The sequence below is a fragment of the Buceros rhinoceros genome, unplaced genomic scaffold (genome assembly GCF_000710305.1).
Source record: "Buceros rhinoceros silvestris isolate BGI_N320 unplaced genomic scaffold, ASM71030v1 scaffold21837, whole genome shotgun sequence".
NCBI classification, from domain to species: domain Eukaryota; kingdom Metazoa; phylum Chordata; class Aves; order Bucerotiformes; family Bucerotidae; genus Buceros; species Buceros rhinoceros.
Window position 1 is genome coordinate 47,476 of NW_010420745.1, and position 17,195 is coordinate 64,670.

The 17,195-nt window shown below is 39.2% G+C and overlaps 1 protein-coding gene across 1 annotated transcript in view; it reads left to right on the forward strand.

Annotated features, from left to right (window-relative positions):
* Window positions 1-7,830: 7,830 nt before the first annotated feature.
* FILIP1L (filamin A interacting protein 1-like) overlaps window positions 7,831-17,195 on the forward strand; it is a 62,832-nt gene continuing 53,467 nt past the window's right edge. The window contains exons 1-2 of the mRNA XM_010139420.1: window positions 7,831-8,088; window positions 11,213-11,386. Coding sequence (XP_010137722.1) covers window positions 7,831-8,088; window positions 11,213-11,386 — 432 coding nt within the window. The remainder of the gene's footprint in view (window positions 8,089-11,212; window positions 11,387-17,195) is intronic.

Genomic DNA, 17,195 nt, shown 5'->3' on the forward strand with positions numbered 1-17,195 from the left:
AACTGACCAGCGAGGCACTGCCTCTATATGCACGTACGTACGTGGAGGGAAAGTTAATCACTCAAGCCAGAGATGTGAAAATAGCACTGAACTGTGCGAACTTCTGTCTTTTATTCTTACAAACCTCATTATATTTCTGTTTTGCTTCTTATTACTTTGGAAAATAGTTTAAAAATTGCAGCTGAATTCTCCTTCTTCATAAATGTCTACAGTCCAGTTAATTTCAAGATACTCATGGAAAAGGATTAGTTTAGACACAATTTCTGAGATAGAAACTTTTTCTTTTCATGTAGCACAATTTCCTGTTTTTGCTTTGGAAAGTGCTGTAATTACAGAATAATTATACATTGGAACCAAAATTACAGCAATGGAATAGTAAGTATTAAACCCATGAGCACTATATTAATAACATTGATTGTTTCTTATGCTCATAAAAAGAGATAATTCCATATTAGGAAAGCAAATTCATATATCTGAAATTGGAGCAGCTGAGTTTTTCAGTGTACTTTACCAATAAAAATCTGTCATGCAGACAACTGCAAGATTCACCTTTTTTATTCAGAGAGAGAAACAGGTAATAGGGCATTGCAGTTGGCCTTTTCAAACACTTAGATCTACATTTTATAACATTTTTTCACATGCAGCAAAAATCTCTCTTGCACTAATTCTTATAAATAAGCCACTTTTACTATCTAATTACAAAATGAGTGTGAAACATTTTACTTTAAAAATAAAAAAAATCCCCTAAACCCAAGGAAGCAGAGAAAAAAAATCCCCATATTAGTCTCCCAGAAGCAATTAAGTCTGATTGTGTAAAATTCCCCACAACCCTCAACTCCCAGAAGTAAAAAGAAATTCTAGCTATTTTAATTTTGACTCCTCCTCAACTTTTTGAACCCTTGAAAACATGGGATTATACTAGAGTTGCCCTGCACATGGAAGCTATGGTGCATGTACAAGTTCAGTCATTCTCCCACTACAGCTAAAACCTCAGCTGTGCATTGTGGCCTTGTGGCATGTGTAGCGCCTCACTGAGAAGACAAACCACCTCAAACAAATCTGCTGTGTCTAACCTATTTGCTACATAAACCGTATACATATAATGTAGTAATTGACTGTAATTTTCTGAGACTACCATCAACTTAGAAAGAAGCTGGACCACAAACTAGGAGAGCTGAATTCCTGTGAAGGAGAGAGAAAAAAGAGTTTAGCAGCGGAAAAAAGTGATGCGAGTGCCTTTGTATGTTAGGTATGGTCAGAACTTGTTCCAAGGTATGATCAGACAAGGCAAAAATCGGTCCATGTCAGAAAACTCTCAAAGTACTGATTTCCAAGCTGGAATCTCTGTGGAATCCAGGTCTTCATTTCCAGTTTCAGAACAGCTACTCAGTTTTCCCAGAGAAATGTGATGTGATACAGCAGGGAGCCTAAACTCTTGATTCTCTCATGGATCATCAAAAAGAGGTCCATTATCCCAACCACTTGGTTTTACGGACCATCTGAAGAACCCCACTTAGAACAAGTGTCTCTGAATAGGTGTATACATTCCTATTCAAATTTACTTAATATGACAATTTAAAGTATTTGCGAAGCAGCAGCTTATGCTTTCATGCATAGCGCTGAATCGTTGTGCTTTAAACTGCCACAGTATGACCTCAAATACAGGGGCAAACATCACTTGAGTCTCAGCAGGAGATGAGCTGAGATCAGTTAGCCTACAGGAAGGGCCTAACGAGCTCAGGGCCACAAAACCAGCAACTGGCCACATGGTACAGGCTCATTTCTCTACTTCAAGGCACAAAATCCCATGGGGTGTGTGTGTGTGTGTGTGTGTGTGTGTGTGTGTGTATATATATATATGGTAATTAGAGACATTACAAAAGTGAAGATTGGATCACAAGTTCACCTACCAATACTGTAATGACAGATGACTGACAGATGCATTCTTCAATAGGAGATGGTGAAAACCTCCCATGCAGAAGTAGCCTTCTAAAGATGAACGTAAGCCAGTGCAGAACTCATATGCAAGATGGACATGGGAAGATCTTACCTAAGCACAGTCACTGCACATGTGCAAAACGCTTCAGGATTGAAAGGGGGAGGAGGAGACAACAGATGGTGGAAATTTCACAGGACCTTTACCATCACCAGAGTAACACGACAACTCTCTAACACAGGCATGTTACTGTCTCAGAAGAGGCTCTCTGTCTCCAAAGGATGAGAAATGTGACTTGTGGTCAGATGAGCACTTAAAAATTAGATCCAACTCTCTACTATGGACTTTTTCTGTCTGGGTGTGTCTACATCCTCTGTTGAATCCAGATTTTCTTCCCACTTGAGTGACTGCTGTTCTTGCAGGATACCCACGGACTTCAAAGACTAAAATGTGACAAGATCCTGTGAAAGGGGAAACAGACTGCTAATCTATTTTCTTTCTCCTGCCTGACTCCCTGCAACAACTCTGCACACCAACAGATGCATCAGGCTACAGAGATAAGTACTCCTGCGTGAGTTTTCCCAGAAGAACAGCTTAATCTTGCAGTTTCCATGCCAGGATGGAAACACTAACCCCAGAGTTCCTAGATGAAGAACCTATTAAAAGAAAGAAGTCGCTTCTCACCTACTGCCAAGCCTATGCATCAAAACAGCACAAGAGCCTACTGTGAATAACAGCACAGCCCAAATGCAATAGTCAGTCATGACAGAACAGAAGATCCCATTGGATAGAAGCCACTGCAAACAGTTTTCAGGAAAACGCTAAAGCAGTCTACCCAAAAGGAAGGGCTTTATCTTTGGAAGTGGTGCAAATCTATCACAAAGCAATGTATTCCCAGCTCAGGGGAAGGATGGAAGTCCTAAACACAATCTGTAAGAAGGCAGCGGTTCCAGAAAAGGCTCAGTGATGCTGTGAAATGGCTAGATCCTAGGATTCCAATTAACAAGATGACTTTTTCATCTTTTCCTGTGGTTCAGCACAACTCAATTGCTGGTCCACAAGCCAAATCAGGACTACAAAAGGAGAACAAGACAAACCTGCTGCTTCCTCTGGTGGAGGTCATGATGTGGTCTAGCCGAAAGCTCCCTTCCATGCCTGGACACTACTTGGCACACAGCCACTCAAGAAAGCAGAAGAACAAGAGCAGGAGATTATTTTCTGCTTAGGGATGTATTTGTGGCACTAGGCTGAACATGATGCTTCAAAGTAGCTTTTGCTACACAGGAAAGGAGGAAATGTCCTGCAGCCCCATAGTCATTAAGATGAGACCACCTTTATTCTTATCCCAAAGAACATACGTAGCGATAGGCAGAGGGTTGCAGACGTCTTTCCAAAAATACCATGTGCTTTGCACTCTGCCATTACAGTGGCATCCTGAGCAATCGTATCTCAACTCCTTTTAAAGAGTCAGTCTGTCAGTAGGAGTCCTATCAACTCCAGCAAATCAAAAGCATTGACATATCCCTTTAAGGGTTGTTAAAAATCAGAAAGACATAATTCCTTGCCTAGTCAGAGATTTTTGGAAAAAAGTTTTCAACTATTCAGGATTCTTATCTTGGGATCAAGAGAAGATTTGGTCCTGTGAGGTATTTTCTTAAAGTCATAAGCCAATCACTGACTAAAGAGAAAACACTAAAGGGAAAAGAAGATAAAAAAAAAAGGATGCCTCTTAAAACCCTACAGTGTCTGTGGTGAAGTCATCTCTGAAGAATATTTCAGTTTTTCCCACAAAAGTGCGGGGATTTCTCAACCACCTGCTTCTTGCTCACTGCTGCCAAAGAGATGAATGCAGTTTCATCTCCATCAGAATACGATTGGAAGGGTGGAGGCCAAGTTAACATCATAGAAACATTTGGTCATTTATTCATGTGGCTCTTCAGAAAAGTATATTTTGATCCCTCAGATTACTTGCTCATCAACAAGAAGAGGAAAATTTCTCCTTCTTGTGCAGGAGGACAGCACACGTGTTCAGAAACGAGCAAGCTCTTTAAAAAGCAGAACAAGAGCAGGAACACTGAGAATAAATTGAAACTTTGCTGAGTATGTTACTTGCAATAATTTGATTTACTAGAATGTCAGCTACCCTTTGAATTTGGAAGTAGTCTACCAAGCTGCACTGAATCTGATGAGCCTGGGAACCATCACCTTCTGACTCGTGCAAGAAACCACTGCAAAACCTTTGATAAAACAGACACCTCGTAACACAAAAGAAAGCACAACGGTGTAGAACACAGGCTTTGTGCTCTTCTATCAGCACGCTTATAGCAAACTAATATCCATTAAGTACACATTGCATGGTGATCTCTGATTTCAGGAGACGTGACTTCATGATTTGAATGGTCCCTTCATTTATTTTTGATGCAAGCAGATATTGCCTAAATGGTGTGTAAAGCACCATATAAGAATCCTGACAAGTATCCTTGTTTCTTCTGTTCACGTAGCTACAATCCCTGTTGTATAGTATTTGAATCAAAACAGATGAAAGATCATGAGCGCAAACCACAGACATCCGCCAAATCTTCTCACCCGCTTTCTTCTTTCTTAGCAGTTGTTGTTTACTTTTTGTTAAGATATGTTATGTTGTCATGGTTCTTGGTGAAAAAAGAAACAGGGCTTAAATTAGCTTCTATACCGAAGTTTGTCACAAGATGCAAGAGTCAGTCCTCCAGGAGAAACCACAGAGACTCTGTCAACTACAATCTCTGCTACAAGGAACACTTCTTCCTTACTTCTTTTTTGCCAGTCAGCTTTCTTGTACACAGACTCCATCAATTTGTAATTTTTAAAGTGAAAACTGGCTGATACACAGATATGCAAAAAGGCAAATTTTTCACTTATTAGTCTAATCTTGAAAGCATGGGCTCAGGAGGGATATGACACCTTTAAGGGTGCCACAGGACAACCAATAACCACAAATTTTATAAGACTATTAACATTTTTACCTTAAAAAAGGAAAGAAAAATGCTCTCCATTGACTTTCAAGAATTCTTCAAGAAAGGGTCTTCAAAGTAGAAAATAACACAACATACCAAAACACACAGCCGGAAAATCTCAAATGGCACTGCTTCTATCTTGCACGTCACACTAGGGCCTTTCAAGAGCTTAACATTGCAGAAAACCAGCATCCTCTGGACTAGAACAGGTACTTCTTCCCTGCTGCAAAAGCATGACACAGTAGTTGATATTCTGTTCAAAACGTCAGGTGCTACGTGCCTTAGAGGGGTTAGTACCTTAGACAGTGCCTCATCTAGGGGGGATGTTTATTTTTGTCCATTTCTGAGGTCCTGCTTTGCTTGCTGCACCAGCAGCTACACTGTTTGTGGTAATTTGAAGTTTTGCATTGCCCTTCTCTTACTCTTACCTACATCCTTTGATGACCACATTAGCACTAACATCATTATGTAAACAGGCAATGCTACAAATAATAAGAATGCCAGTCAATGAGAAGGCTTAAATAAATCAACCGAGAAAGAATGTTATTAAGGCAGCCTACTAATACCAGAGTGTTTGTTCCTTTCTCACCAGCTGTGTTCAAATACCAATAAAGAAGTGCTTCGAGTATTTAGTATGTCACTTCAGTCTCTAATCATTCATGTTGAATTGCTAAATCTGATAAACACGTGCATTAGCAGATTAATAGTAGACACTGGCATTCACGAACACCAGAACAGCATGCAGGTAAAGTATATGTAACTCTCCTCAACAAGAAAAGAACCAAAATCCACTCTGGGATGCTGCAAAGGTGCCATTCTCCATTGGAGAGTAACCTATTTGGCAGATCAGCTGGCCTTCTCAGGAACCAAGCGCCTTTTGCCAGTGCCAGTGCAATAGTGACTGACCTACGTCATTAAGAAGTAGCACAACAAGCTTAAAGGGGGTCACAGCTAGCCTTCTGCAACTGCAAAAACTGCATGTGGCATGCAGCCTTGAAGCCAACAGCATGTGTACAGCTGTACAGCGTAAGAGAAAACATGGGGGAGGGTATCCTCTTGGCAGGATCACTCAGACTACTGTCCTTTCAAGTTCAAGATCCTGTTTCCAGGTGCAACCAACTCAAAAAGCTTGAAAACATAGGAACTTCTTCCTTATGCACTGGTTCCTCCTCCCTTCTGCAAAAAATGCCATATTGACACATGTCAACAAGTTTGATAGTAGCTTGACATCCAGTCAAGACTGCTGCTGCACCTGACATGCATGAGAGAAAAAATGCAAGGACTTCTTGGACTATTTATGTATTTCATAGCATCCTGTGCTTCCATCAAAGTGCATGGACAAGTTCAGAGTAAGTTCAGGTTACCTGATTTAAATCACAGCTCCTGCATTTGATCTTATAAACATTAGCCATTAACTGTATGCAAAAGCCAAGCAGGCATTCAGCATTTTATGCTCAAAGGAAAACAACAGTCTTCTTCCAAGTAATAATAATCTGTAAGAAAGATACAAAAGGTGAGTAAGCCTAAAAAGCAGACCACAGCGAAAAGAAACTACAAGCAAGGAAAAGACAGGATGAGCACCAGCTTAAACTAATCATCCCACTCTTAGCCATCATCCCTTACAAACCAAAAGCTTCTTCCACCTCCTCTGTTCTTACAGAAAAACAACAAAAGGAAGTATTTGTAGTTTTCGGTGAAAAATCACCACAATTAAGAAGTGAGTCACATAGTTTAAGATTTAAAGACAGAATATAGTGGAGGGGGAAGCTCTGAAAGAACTCTGTCACAGATTTGTGAGGCCAAAAAGCAACAGCACAATCATCTCGTGCCTACCATAGGCCATAACAATTTTCTGGACCCTTCAACAATCAGCTTTGCAGTTTAGCAAGAAAAACTGTGCCTTATTTTATTTGGAACATGTTTAATTTCACCTTTGAATCAGTCTTTTATCTAGATGGTACCCATGCCCACAGTTTTCCTGTAAAGGTAGACTATAATCCATTCATACTTTAATCTGAGTGGCAATAAGCAAAAGTTCCTGAGGTTAATCAATATTTATACAGTGTTAGTCATTTCTCTGAAAAGGTATTAGAGGATTTTTACTTAACAGTGGCACTTCAAAGGGGTCTAGTTAGGACGGGTCTGCCTTTGGCCAGGTCCTAACACCTCGAGAGTGCTAAGCGTCTAGCACAAAAGAAGCAGTAAGGTTTCATACTACTTGGTTATGGGGGTAGGATGAGCTCACACATGACAATCGACAAGGTAGTTTGTTTTTGTGGGGGCAGGTGATGGTGTGGGGAGAACACGTGGTGTTTACAATGAGGCTCACCCCCTGCAGTCTGGATATACTAACCCCCACATTTTGGCAGACATGGGGAATGCAACCGCATAACTCATAGTAGTGGAAGACTACCTCTGTGTTCTCTCTTGGAAAGACAAAGGAAAACAAAACCTGGCCATACAGTAAGGGCTGGGACTTCATGAAATTGGAACAGAGAGATCTTCCTAGGAGAAAGCTCCTAAATTTAAATTTGCCTCATCACAATAAGGTGAGTTAGGCCCCATCTCTCAAGCGGGAAACATGGTCTGCAGTGATGTGCACAGTACTGCTGCTAAAATTGCTCCCTTTGCAAATCTCGAGGAGGGAATTGTTACAACTGTGTAAGATCAGTTAAAGGCTCACTTCACTACAGACATCCAGTGAGGATCATAGCCCAGTCCTGTTGGCTTACACAAGGTTGTCAGCTTTTGTCAAAGGACAAATGGCCTTGTGTGGGAGGGAAAACTACCAGTCTGGAAGGACTAATACCCATCATAAATTATGGAAATAGTTTTATAGTTTCTGTTAGCTAAAACAATTACTTTTTTCCCCACCTTCCTTCAGCATCAGAGATATAAACCATGCGTTCCAGAAGTAACAGCGCAGAAAGCCCAACCAGACCAAAGATGAGCCAAAGGCCAAAAGACCACCATAAAGAAGAGGCTGCTTGCAATGGGAGAGGAAACATGCAAAGAAGGGAGAACGACTTAACCCAAGCCAGTACCATCCAAAGAAGCCCTAAGGCAGAGAAAAAAACAAAAAGTTCTTTCAAGAAAAGAGAGGATCTATCTCGTGATGACTTGCTATTTCTTCTCAGTGTCCTCGAGGGTGAATTACAGGTGATTTATTGTCTTATTTTTTATTCCAGATTAAAACTTCCCCCACCCATTTACCACAAACACATGCTGCTTTCATGTTGAGGAAAAAACATAACTAATTTGGTACAGAAGGACAAATATCAACTCAAAAGTACATAAACACACAAATTATAGCTATTATTATAGTTATCAACCAGAAAAGATGACCTTTACACTTCCCCTAAACGCAAATAAAATTTATTCACAATTTACCTATGTAACGCTTAAAACACTCATGGTCCATTGTCAAGGATCTCAAAACTCTCAAAGCAGAGAACTCACAGAACTTTCCCATTGTTCTGCCCCATTCTAAGTACAAAGTATTTGTCCCTGTAAAACCTGTATGAAGAAGATATTAGAGACAGTTAAGATCTGTTACTTAATTATTTCTCATCTCCCCTCTCCTATGCAGTCATGAGCATTACTCCCTGTGAATCAGTATGTGCCAGATCACAAGCAGTAACTCAGTCAACAGTATTCTAACCTCTTTTGCTAGAACAATCAGAACAGTCATTTTATTTCCCATAATATGAAGAGTAAGTGTGGCATGCCACTTAGCCCAGAAGATACTGGACTTTGAAGAGCGAGCATTTTTCTATCTGGAAAAGGAGCCAGCTGCCAAGTGGTAAATGATGCATAAACTGGTCAAACATAATTTCAGAAAGTGGAAACCAGATTTCCAGTGAGCAGGGAGAATATTTCTGTGGCAGGCTGATTGCACAGAAGTAGTGATGGTCACTTCAAACTGCTCACAGGCAGAGGGAAGACCAAAGTGGCATATATGGGTGCATCACATGGTTTCAGAGTTTATTACCTATACAGTACTGGGTAGCTCCATTCTTAACATACGCACATATATTTACATAATAATACATATATGCTTAACAGAACACATATGCAAGATGAGTATTTGATAGATGTATTAATCTCTGAGGGTAGATCCAAGGTAAAGTTCTACAGAACATCTCATCATGCAAACAGAACAACTTCTGCGTTTCCGAAACTTTTATCTCCTGCTCACTTGCCCTGTCTTAATTTAGATTAAAATTCAGATGTCACGCACTCCTCCAAAACAGTTCTCTCTTCCTCTCAAAAAGAGATGTTCGTGTTTATACATTTTTATATATATTACATACATGCTTCATCACATATGTTTAAAACTATATATAAAAACACACACACACAGAAACTTCAATTCTTAATTTTTAAAACTGGAACTGAGTAAAATCAGAAACTGGAAAACAATGAGACTGACATGAACATTCTAAAATATGTCCAACATTTCAAAGGAAGCATTATGAACGAAAAAAGCAAGAAGTCACTTTTATTTCTAATTTTCTACCTCCTGTAATGCCAAGTCAAATCTCTGAAGGTCAGCTGTCAATGCAAGCATAATTAAGTTTCAAAGTTAAATGCCATTACTCTTCAATTCCAGAACACTTCATATGCACAAAGATCACTCTTCCAGGTTTTCTCTGCAACGATTATGGATTAGAAATAGATTATAGTTTTTTAAGTACAGTCACAAATAGGGATACAGAAGTGCCCCAGCTGAGAGCAGCCAGCCAGAGCGTTACCCTCGCTTGATACATCCCTCTTTCTTATTTCCTCCCTTTCTAATTCTATCCTTCCATGATTAGCATGTACTTTGTTTTATTTTTAACTGAGATAACTGCAGACAATGGGTGCTTCAGACAGTTATGTAGTTATGTCACCACAATGGAGGCAGGGGGCAACCTCTACCACGAGTGGATGCAGGGTTAAAAAACAGAAAGAGATGGACACAGCCCTAGGGGAGGTAGTGACATAAACCAGTTCCTCCCCAGTGGCAATACTCACATAATCAAATATTCTCATGAAAGAACATTATCATTAGAAATGGGACTTCAATAAAATCAGCACAATATTCACGGCAAGTATTCTGTCCTCTCCACCTTAACATCTAGGAGCTAGTAACTTTACAGCAAAGCAGTGTTCTTGGTGGTTTGTTTCCTTAAAATGGATGTGGGTTTGGGCTTTTTTTTTTTCCCCCCATAAAGAGCAAAGAGACTCTATGGATAACTTCAAACACCGCAGATACATACAGCATGTTTCTACAGCGTGGAGCATGGGCTTAGAAAGCAATGCTGCATGTCAGGAAGAAGACATACGCACCTGTCAGCTTGCACAAGAATTTCTGAAACACATACACAGAAGCGCATATTGAAAACATACCTGAGAACACGTATCTACTCTTTGGTAATAACATGTCATCAGGTATTTTATAGGATTAAGAGAAAAAAATGCAGTCACATAAAAATAGAGAAGTATAATACACATTTTTAGGCTATACTTCTTTGAAACCTGAAACTGGTTTCCAGGTAACACCATCTGCTCTTAATCATTATATTTTAAGACTATTCTTTTTTAGCAAGCACTCACAAATTGAGAATACCCTTATAGCAGTTGCTCCCAAAAAACTTGATGCTGCAAGGTTGCTTATTACCTGAGGGGATGTACATGAGACACACACGTCTCTAAATAGATAAGGCATGGTCTCAAGCAGGCATGCACACACTGCCAGCTTGGAAAGCTATTAATCCTGTTTTAAAGAACTGCCATTACTGCATGGCTTTGGAATGTAGGTTACAGAGGGTCACATCGCACACCTCACTAGATAGATTCACCACACAAACCAGCTCAGTCTACAACTGAACCAGATGACCCCCAGGCAGGTTTAAACTACAGAAGCTACCTTTGCACTCAAAACAAACAAAATGTGTAACGCTTCCAGGCTTCAAGAACCGTGCTAATACCTTGCACTACCACACTTTGTCCTGAAATTCCATAATGAATGCGACACACTGGTCCAGAAACAGCAATCTAACCACTAATAAAGTACTTAAGAATTGATGGGGGTTCTGAAGATGTTGGAGTTTATGCAGAACTAATAAAATACAAAGACCAGTATTTCCCTCATGCTTTTAAATTGTCTTCAAGTTATTGTTTTGGGGCACTTTACATACGCAGCATTCTTTAAAAAGTTTTTTAATTTTCTTAAAATAAAAAGCTAATCTGTAAATTGCACATATACAGTTTAACAACATCTTACTTTCTGTTTCTGCAGGCTCAGGATGAAGTTATACGAGTACTAAAGGCTGAAAAAATTGACTTGTCTTTGCTTGAAGCACAATATGGCTTTGTTACTCCCAAGACAGTGTTAGAGGCCCTCCAGCGAGATGCTATTCAAACACAGACTGAACAAGGGCAAGAAGATATCTACAAAAAGCCTATGGGAGAGGTACGAACATGTAATTGAGATCTAACCATAGTTCCCACCAAATTCAACAGAAAATACCTCACTGACTTCAGGGGAAGAAAGCAAATGAGCTCAAAATCTAGAAACTAACGTGAGTGTAACTGCCAGCAGAACAAAATCCAGGCTCCAGTGGGGTCATTAATAAAAACAGGTATCTAATGATCCTCATTTTTAATATGCACTGGGAGCTTTAAACATAGAAAAAACATGTCTGCCTAACTCAAACTCTGATAATCAACCTTCTAATTTTGACACTATCTTCTTTTTTTTTCCTTTCTGTTATACAAATTCACAACCATACTACCATTCATCTCATTGAGGCCATTTTACTAATGGCTGGTAAGGGCCCATTCAGCAGTAAAGCTCAGCTGTCTTTATCCCATACTTTCTGAACAATGTTATCCGAATTTAATTTCTGCCCCTGCAATGAAAATCACTGGATATTAAAATCCATTCATATCAGAATACGTGGGTTTTTTCCTATCTAAGTGTTTCCTCTTGAATTTAAATAAACATTTTTAATATGATACTCAGTCTAGATAATCATCACAAAAATAAACTCAGGAATTATGAATAAAATTCTTCTGTGAAATGTTTTCCAAGCTTTCTGAACAGAAATGAAATGTAGTGAAGGATAGAGACTTCATTTCAGATAAAATTATGTCAGGCAAAAGGTCACCACTCATTTCAGAAGCTCAAAGGTTAAAATCACTGGCTATAATCTGAAACAGATAAAGTTCAACTGTGGAGGTTAATTTATTTTAAAACATTTTTGCATTATGTCACAGAAACTTTGAGCACAAATGGAAGTGATTTCAAGTCAAAAAAGTTTGAAAACATGTAAAGTAACAGACTGAACTCAAAAGTTTATACACACTTTTTCCTTCTTACACTTAATGTCAGAGAAAGGATTTCTAACACCACTGGATTTGGCAATTCCAAAAGAGAAAGGTAAAAATCCTGAGAGCAACTTAAAGGCTAGAAGGACCACTGGCACTTTGTATGTCTTGGTAAACTAGAGGATGCCGTAATCAGCAGGCATTCTACAATTTCAGTTTAAGAATCCCCTCATATTAAGTCAGAAGTCCATTTAAGTTTTGTTTGGATTATTTACACATTGATAAAAACCAAGGGAAACCAGCCACAGAGTATGGGAACAGACCATTCAAACTCCCCCTTTGCCACTGTGACAACGTACCTTTGTATCAGCCTACAAAATCTCTGCTGATCCAGCTCATCTAGAGAATGTGTCTCACCCTCGAGAATTTAGCCTTGTAGCCTTGAACACAGAGGATCTTCCCAAAACTCAAGTGAAAATACAGTGAACTTCATAAAGCATTTGTCAGATTACTGCTCTTTTACTGTTCTTTCAACTCAGTCACCGATCCTAAACTTTATGAAGTTTCTTGGAAAATTTGATGACTGGACATCTTTAATCACTAGGAACAGCATTCAAAGGTGAAAAAATATAGAAAAATAGAATGCAGTAGTAATAACATCTTCCTTTGCAAAACTTATGAGGAGCGTGATGAACAAAACTATCTCTTCCATGGCTATGAGAAGATTTTTTAAATGTTTTTGAAAGCAATGGGGCTTCTTCAGCCAAATTTGCTCTACGGCTATTTCTTTCTGCAACCCAACAAATGCCAGATAAGCTTACTTTTATTTCTCACGTTTGAGGATACACTAAATTGTTTTAAGGGACAGACTTTTATTTTGGTTTAACTTCTGACACAAAGGCGCAAAAAGGTTTTCCATCTTCGCATGGTTTATAAATTTAGATCAAATCAGTTATTCATGAAAAAGATCTAGCTTCAGGTCAATTGCTGTTTCTCTTGAATATAAAACAAATGGCATTTAACATTTTATTAGGTACAGAATAACAGCATAAGAATCATTTCCCTAGATTAAAAAAAAAATGAAGAATCAAAAAACATCAGAGAATGTGATGAAGAAAGAGAGATAAAGAGGAAGATACTGAAAGTTTATGGTGACTTTTTCTCATGTTTCAAACCTTCATTGTGTTAGAAACCCCAATTCTGTTTTCTGACTCTCCCTGGCTTCCAATAACAGAGTCAAAGACAAAAAAAATCTAGTGCCTCACTGTTTGAATCGTGATGAACCACTACCACTTTGAAAACTCCTCTAAAAGCAGCAAAACTAGAGTAAAGCCTACGTTTTGCACCCATTAAGGATAATGAAAAACTGAATCCATTTTTTAAATCAACTCAGGGAAAGATGCATCCTCCTTTTAACAAACTATATCTGATTGCATCCTCATCTCTTACAAGTGTTGGTCACAACTTTCCAGTGATGACAGCTGTAGGGCACCAATAAGTTACAGTTATAGGAAGAGACTGAAACAGTAACATTGACAGTGCGGCATTCAGGTAAAGCAGACCAACATATCCACATGGAAATTTGGCTCGTCTAAGGTTGAAAAAGACAAGAAAGGAACTGCCACCATAATCTCCAATAATTCTAAACTCAGGATTATATGCTTATAAACCATGACCATGAGGATATTATTAACAGGAATAGTATGTCACTGAACTTAGACTAAAAGAAATGTGACTAATCTGGGTTTTATTCTGGCACATTGCCAACGTAATGGATATGAAACACACCATCCTAGTTTGACTTCGGACACAAGTTGGTGGCAAAATGTATTTGAATGATTAAACTCCTGCGAATTTTTAGCTTGCTGAACTATTCACAGTTTCATAAGACCATGCCTCTAATTTTCCATTGTACTGAACAGTATGTTCAAGCATTAATTCTAGCAAAAAGCCCATATGGTTAGCAAGAACAAAACAACAAATCAATTAAGATTTTATCACTTTAATTTTCAACAGAAGACATTTATACTGCTGCTTATTAGCCCTAGATGGTTTTTTGCCAAGAACTGTATATGCTGAGTAAACGTGTGTGCATACATATAAATGGTTATTTCTGCACACGCAGATTTCACATTTGGTCAGAGTAACTTGAAGAACCAGGGGCTGCTGGAGACCACTCTGGTGTCAGGATCTACACTAGCAGAGGTTCACATGACTTCTCTGTTGGATATGTGGGAGTCAGCCACGAGATCTCACAGGGAAAATGCAAGACTCAAATTTGCTCCCCAAGGAAATGCCCTTGTCTTGCAGAGGGACACAACAGAGCTTCTGAACAAGCCACACAGAAGTACAGCAACCCAGTACTAGACTGTGCTCTGCTTGGTCCTGCAGGGACAGAGAGGCATGCTGCACAATAGCACACAGAAGTGTCACAAGGCCCAGTGCCCATACCCATTATGCGGCTTACATGCAAAGCTCAAGCGCCTGCTTGAGGTAGGATCTGCTGCCTCTCCAACCCTCTTCTCTATCACCCACCTGTACCAGAAGGCAGACCTAGCACCCTTTCCCTTCTCTCCTGAGCAGAACATCAAGCTCTTGCTCTCTCTCCATTTTGTCCACATTCACAACACCCATGTCAGCCGTGAATGCTCATGGTAGAATGGATTTGGCAATATTCTTGAACAGACAACCTAAATCCATCTTCGAATCTGAGCAACAGGAGAAAACTGCAGCGTGAAAATGGCTTTGATGCAAACTGCCTGCCAAAAGAAACCATAAGTTCACACCTTTGCCTTCTACCCTACCTCACCTTGCTCTGAGGGCTGAGACCAGCAAGCACTATCATGCAAGTCTCATGCCCAGTTCACATCTGTTTAAGCAAGACAGGGCCATAGTTGCAACAAGCAGGACTGCATTAGAACTTTATCAAAAAACAGGAGACAGGATGCTTTCTGAGGACAGCACAACCTTTAAAAAACATGAGGCTCAGAAACTCAGGTGATGATCCTTCATGCATCTGCGCAATAGCAGCTCCAAAAAAAAAAAAAAACAAAAACCCTCCACAATCTTGGTGGGGAAGGACAGTTCATGAAACACAGTGAATGTTCTCTCTTTTTCTGGTAAGCTACTATCTGAACAAAAGATTTCAAATGTTGTGATTTCCACTACTGGTGGAAGAAGGGAGTGTGTGGAGAAATTAAAAATGGCCACTTTTCTTCAACCTGACCTTTTAAGGCAATTCAGTTTTCAACCTCTATAAAAGAGAGAACACAGCCAAGAGATTACTGTATAAGGCAGCACTTGCTTACTAAGAAAGCCTGCAAATGCAAGGGTTTAAGTAAGAAATGTTTTCCCAAGAAGGGTCCTACACTTCAGGATGATGACTACAGAAAGAATTGACCTTGCTGGTATACAAGAACACAAATTATGAGTGAACAAGATAAAAAAACCCTTAACAATCTGCCATAAAAGCACCACAAAAGAGCTGAAAAGGACAGTTATAGGTTTCTTTACATTTTTTGACCATAAATGAAATTAGCTCAGCTATGTCACAACAGAAAAGATGCTCTCTAACATCCTAAGCAGAAAGAAAACACAATTTTCAAAATAGTCCATGTTTCTGTTGGACTATTTTAGACTTAAACCATCTTCAAAGACATGTCAATAGTTCCCCTTTCCTTATTCATAGCCGTTTCACAAAAAAAAGTTTACAATAATTTAGGAGAACCATAAGAGAATACATAAAGCTCAAAAAAAAAAAAAGCTACAGGTAAGTAGGGGAAGGCTAGGAAGCCCATGTAGAAATTGATGATACTCTCACTCATTCAAGAAACTCATAGGCATTCCAGCTCTTCCTGTCATCTCTTCTATTGGCCAAACAGTGAATAAACACCAGGAAAAGATAATTAATCATACTCTTTGGGATTAAATTGTCCAAAATAAGCAGTGGCCCTAAGAATCGGAAGCCCCAGTGTTTCCCATGGCACAGAGAATTTCTTGTGGGGGAAACATCGGAGAACGAGAAGCAGCTTTGCCTCCCACACTGCCCATTTGTGAATTCTTTACTACATTAATAGAGTGAAGCATTGCAAAGCAGCGTAACCTATAGACTAGACTATGGTTAAAAGAAGGTGTTGGGCTTTGAGTTCAAAACATGTCTTCTCCAAAAAGGATATTAGGATTCCTGTGTTGACCTGATGAGGGAGGCAGTCTCCACAGGAGAAGGGGATTAAGTAGGGAACAAAGACTCCCACAAATACAGACTATTCTCAGGTCTTTAGATGGCCTCCTGTAATCCTTCCTGAAATTTCAGCTAGATCAGTAATGCCTAAGGAGGAAACACTTTCTGATTTTATACAAACACAATGGCGTAACTTGGTCACATACTGAATTCAAAATTAAAAGAGAATCCTCAGATAGTTTTCTCTCAGTTTGTGAATTTTGTTTAACAACATAACTCCAATGAACAGTTATGCCAATATCTCTGTGGTATAGAGAAACTAAAAATTATTACCAAAATCTAAAATAAGTTATTTAAATTTCAGTATCACCACATAATAATATCTAGAAGCTCAGCAGAAAACCTTTGGGAAGCGTAGGGAATTTGATGCCCAAAATGTGCTATAAAGGTGCCATTTGAAAGGCAAATCCCTTCACAATGTGTGAAGTTTGAGGAACAAATTAGGAAAACTGTTAAACAAAAATACCTTAAACTATTTCAAAATTTAGCACTTACTTATTCCAGAAACACAGAACCATGCTGAGAGTAACTACAGGAGACAGGACTCTTGGTTCTATCATGCATTTACTGTGAAACCAGAGGAAAAGTGCTTTTTGGTCTACCTGTTTCCCTTACAGAGATAATTCAAGGCTCTCATTCCCTATGCAGCTACAAATGATGCAGTTATTTCTACTCAACCAAAAGTCAGTCACCTGCTGTGTGAAGCAGACGG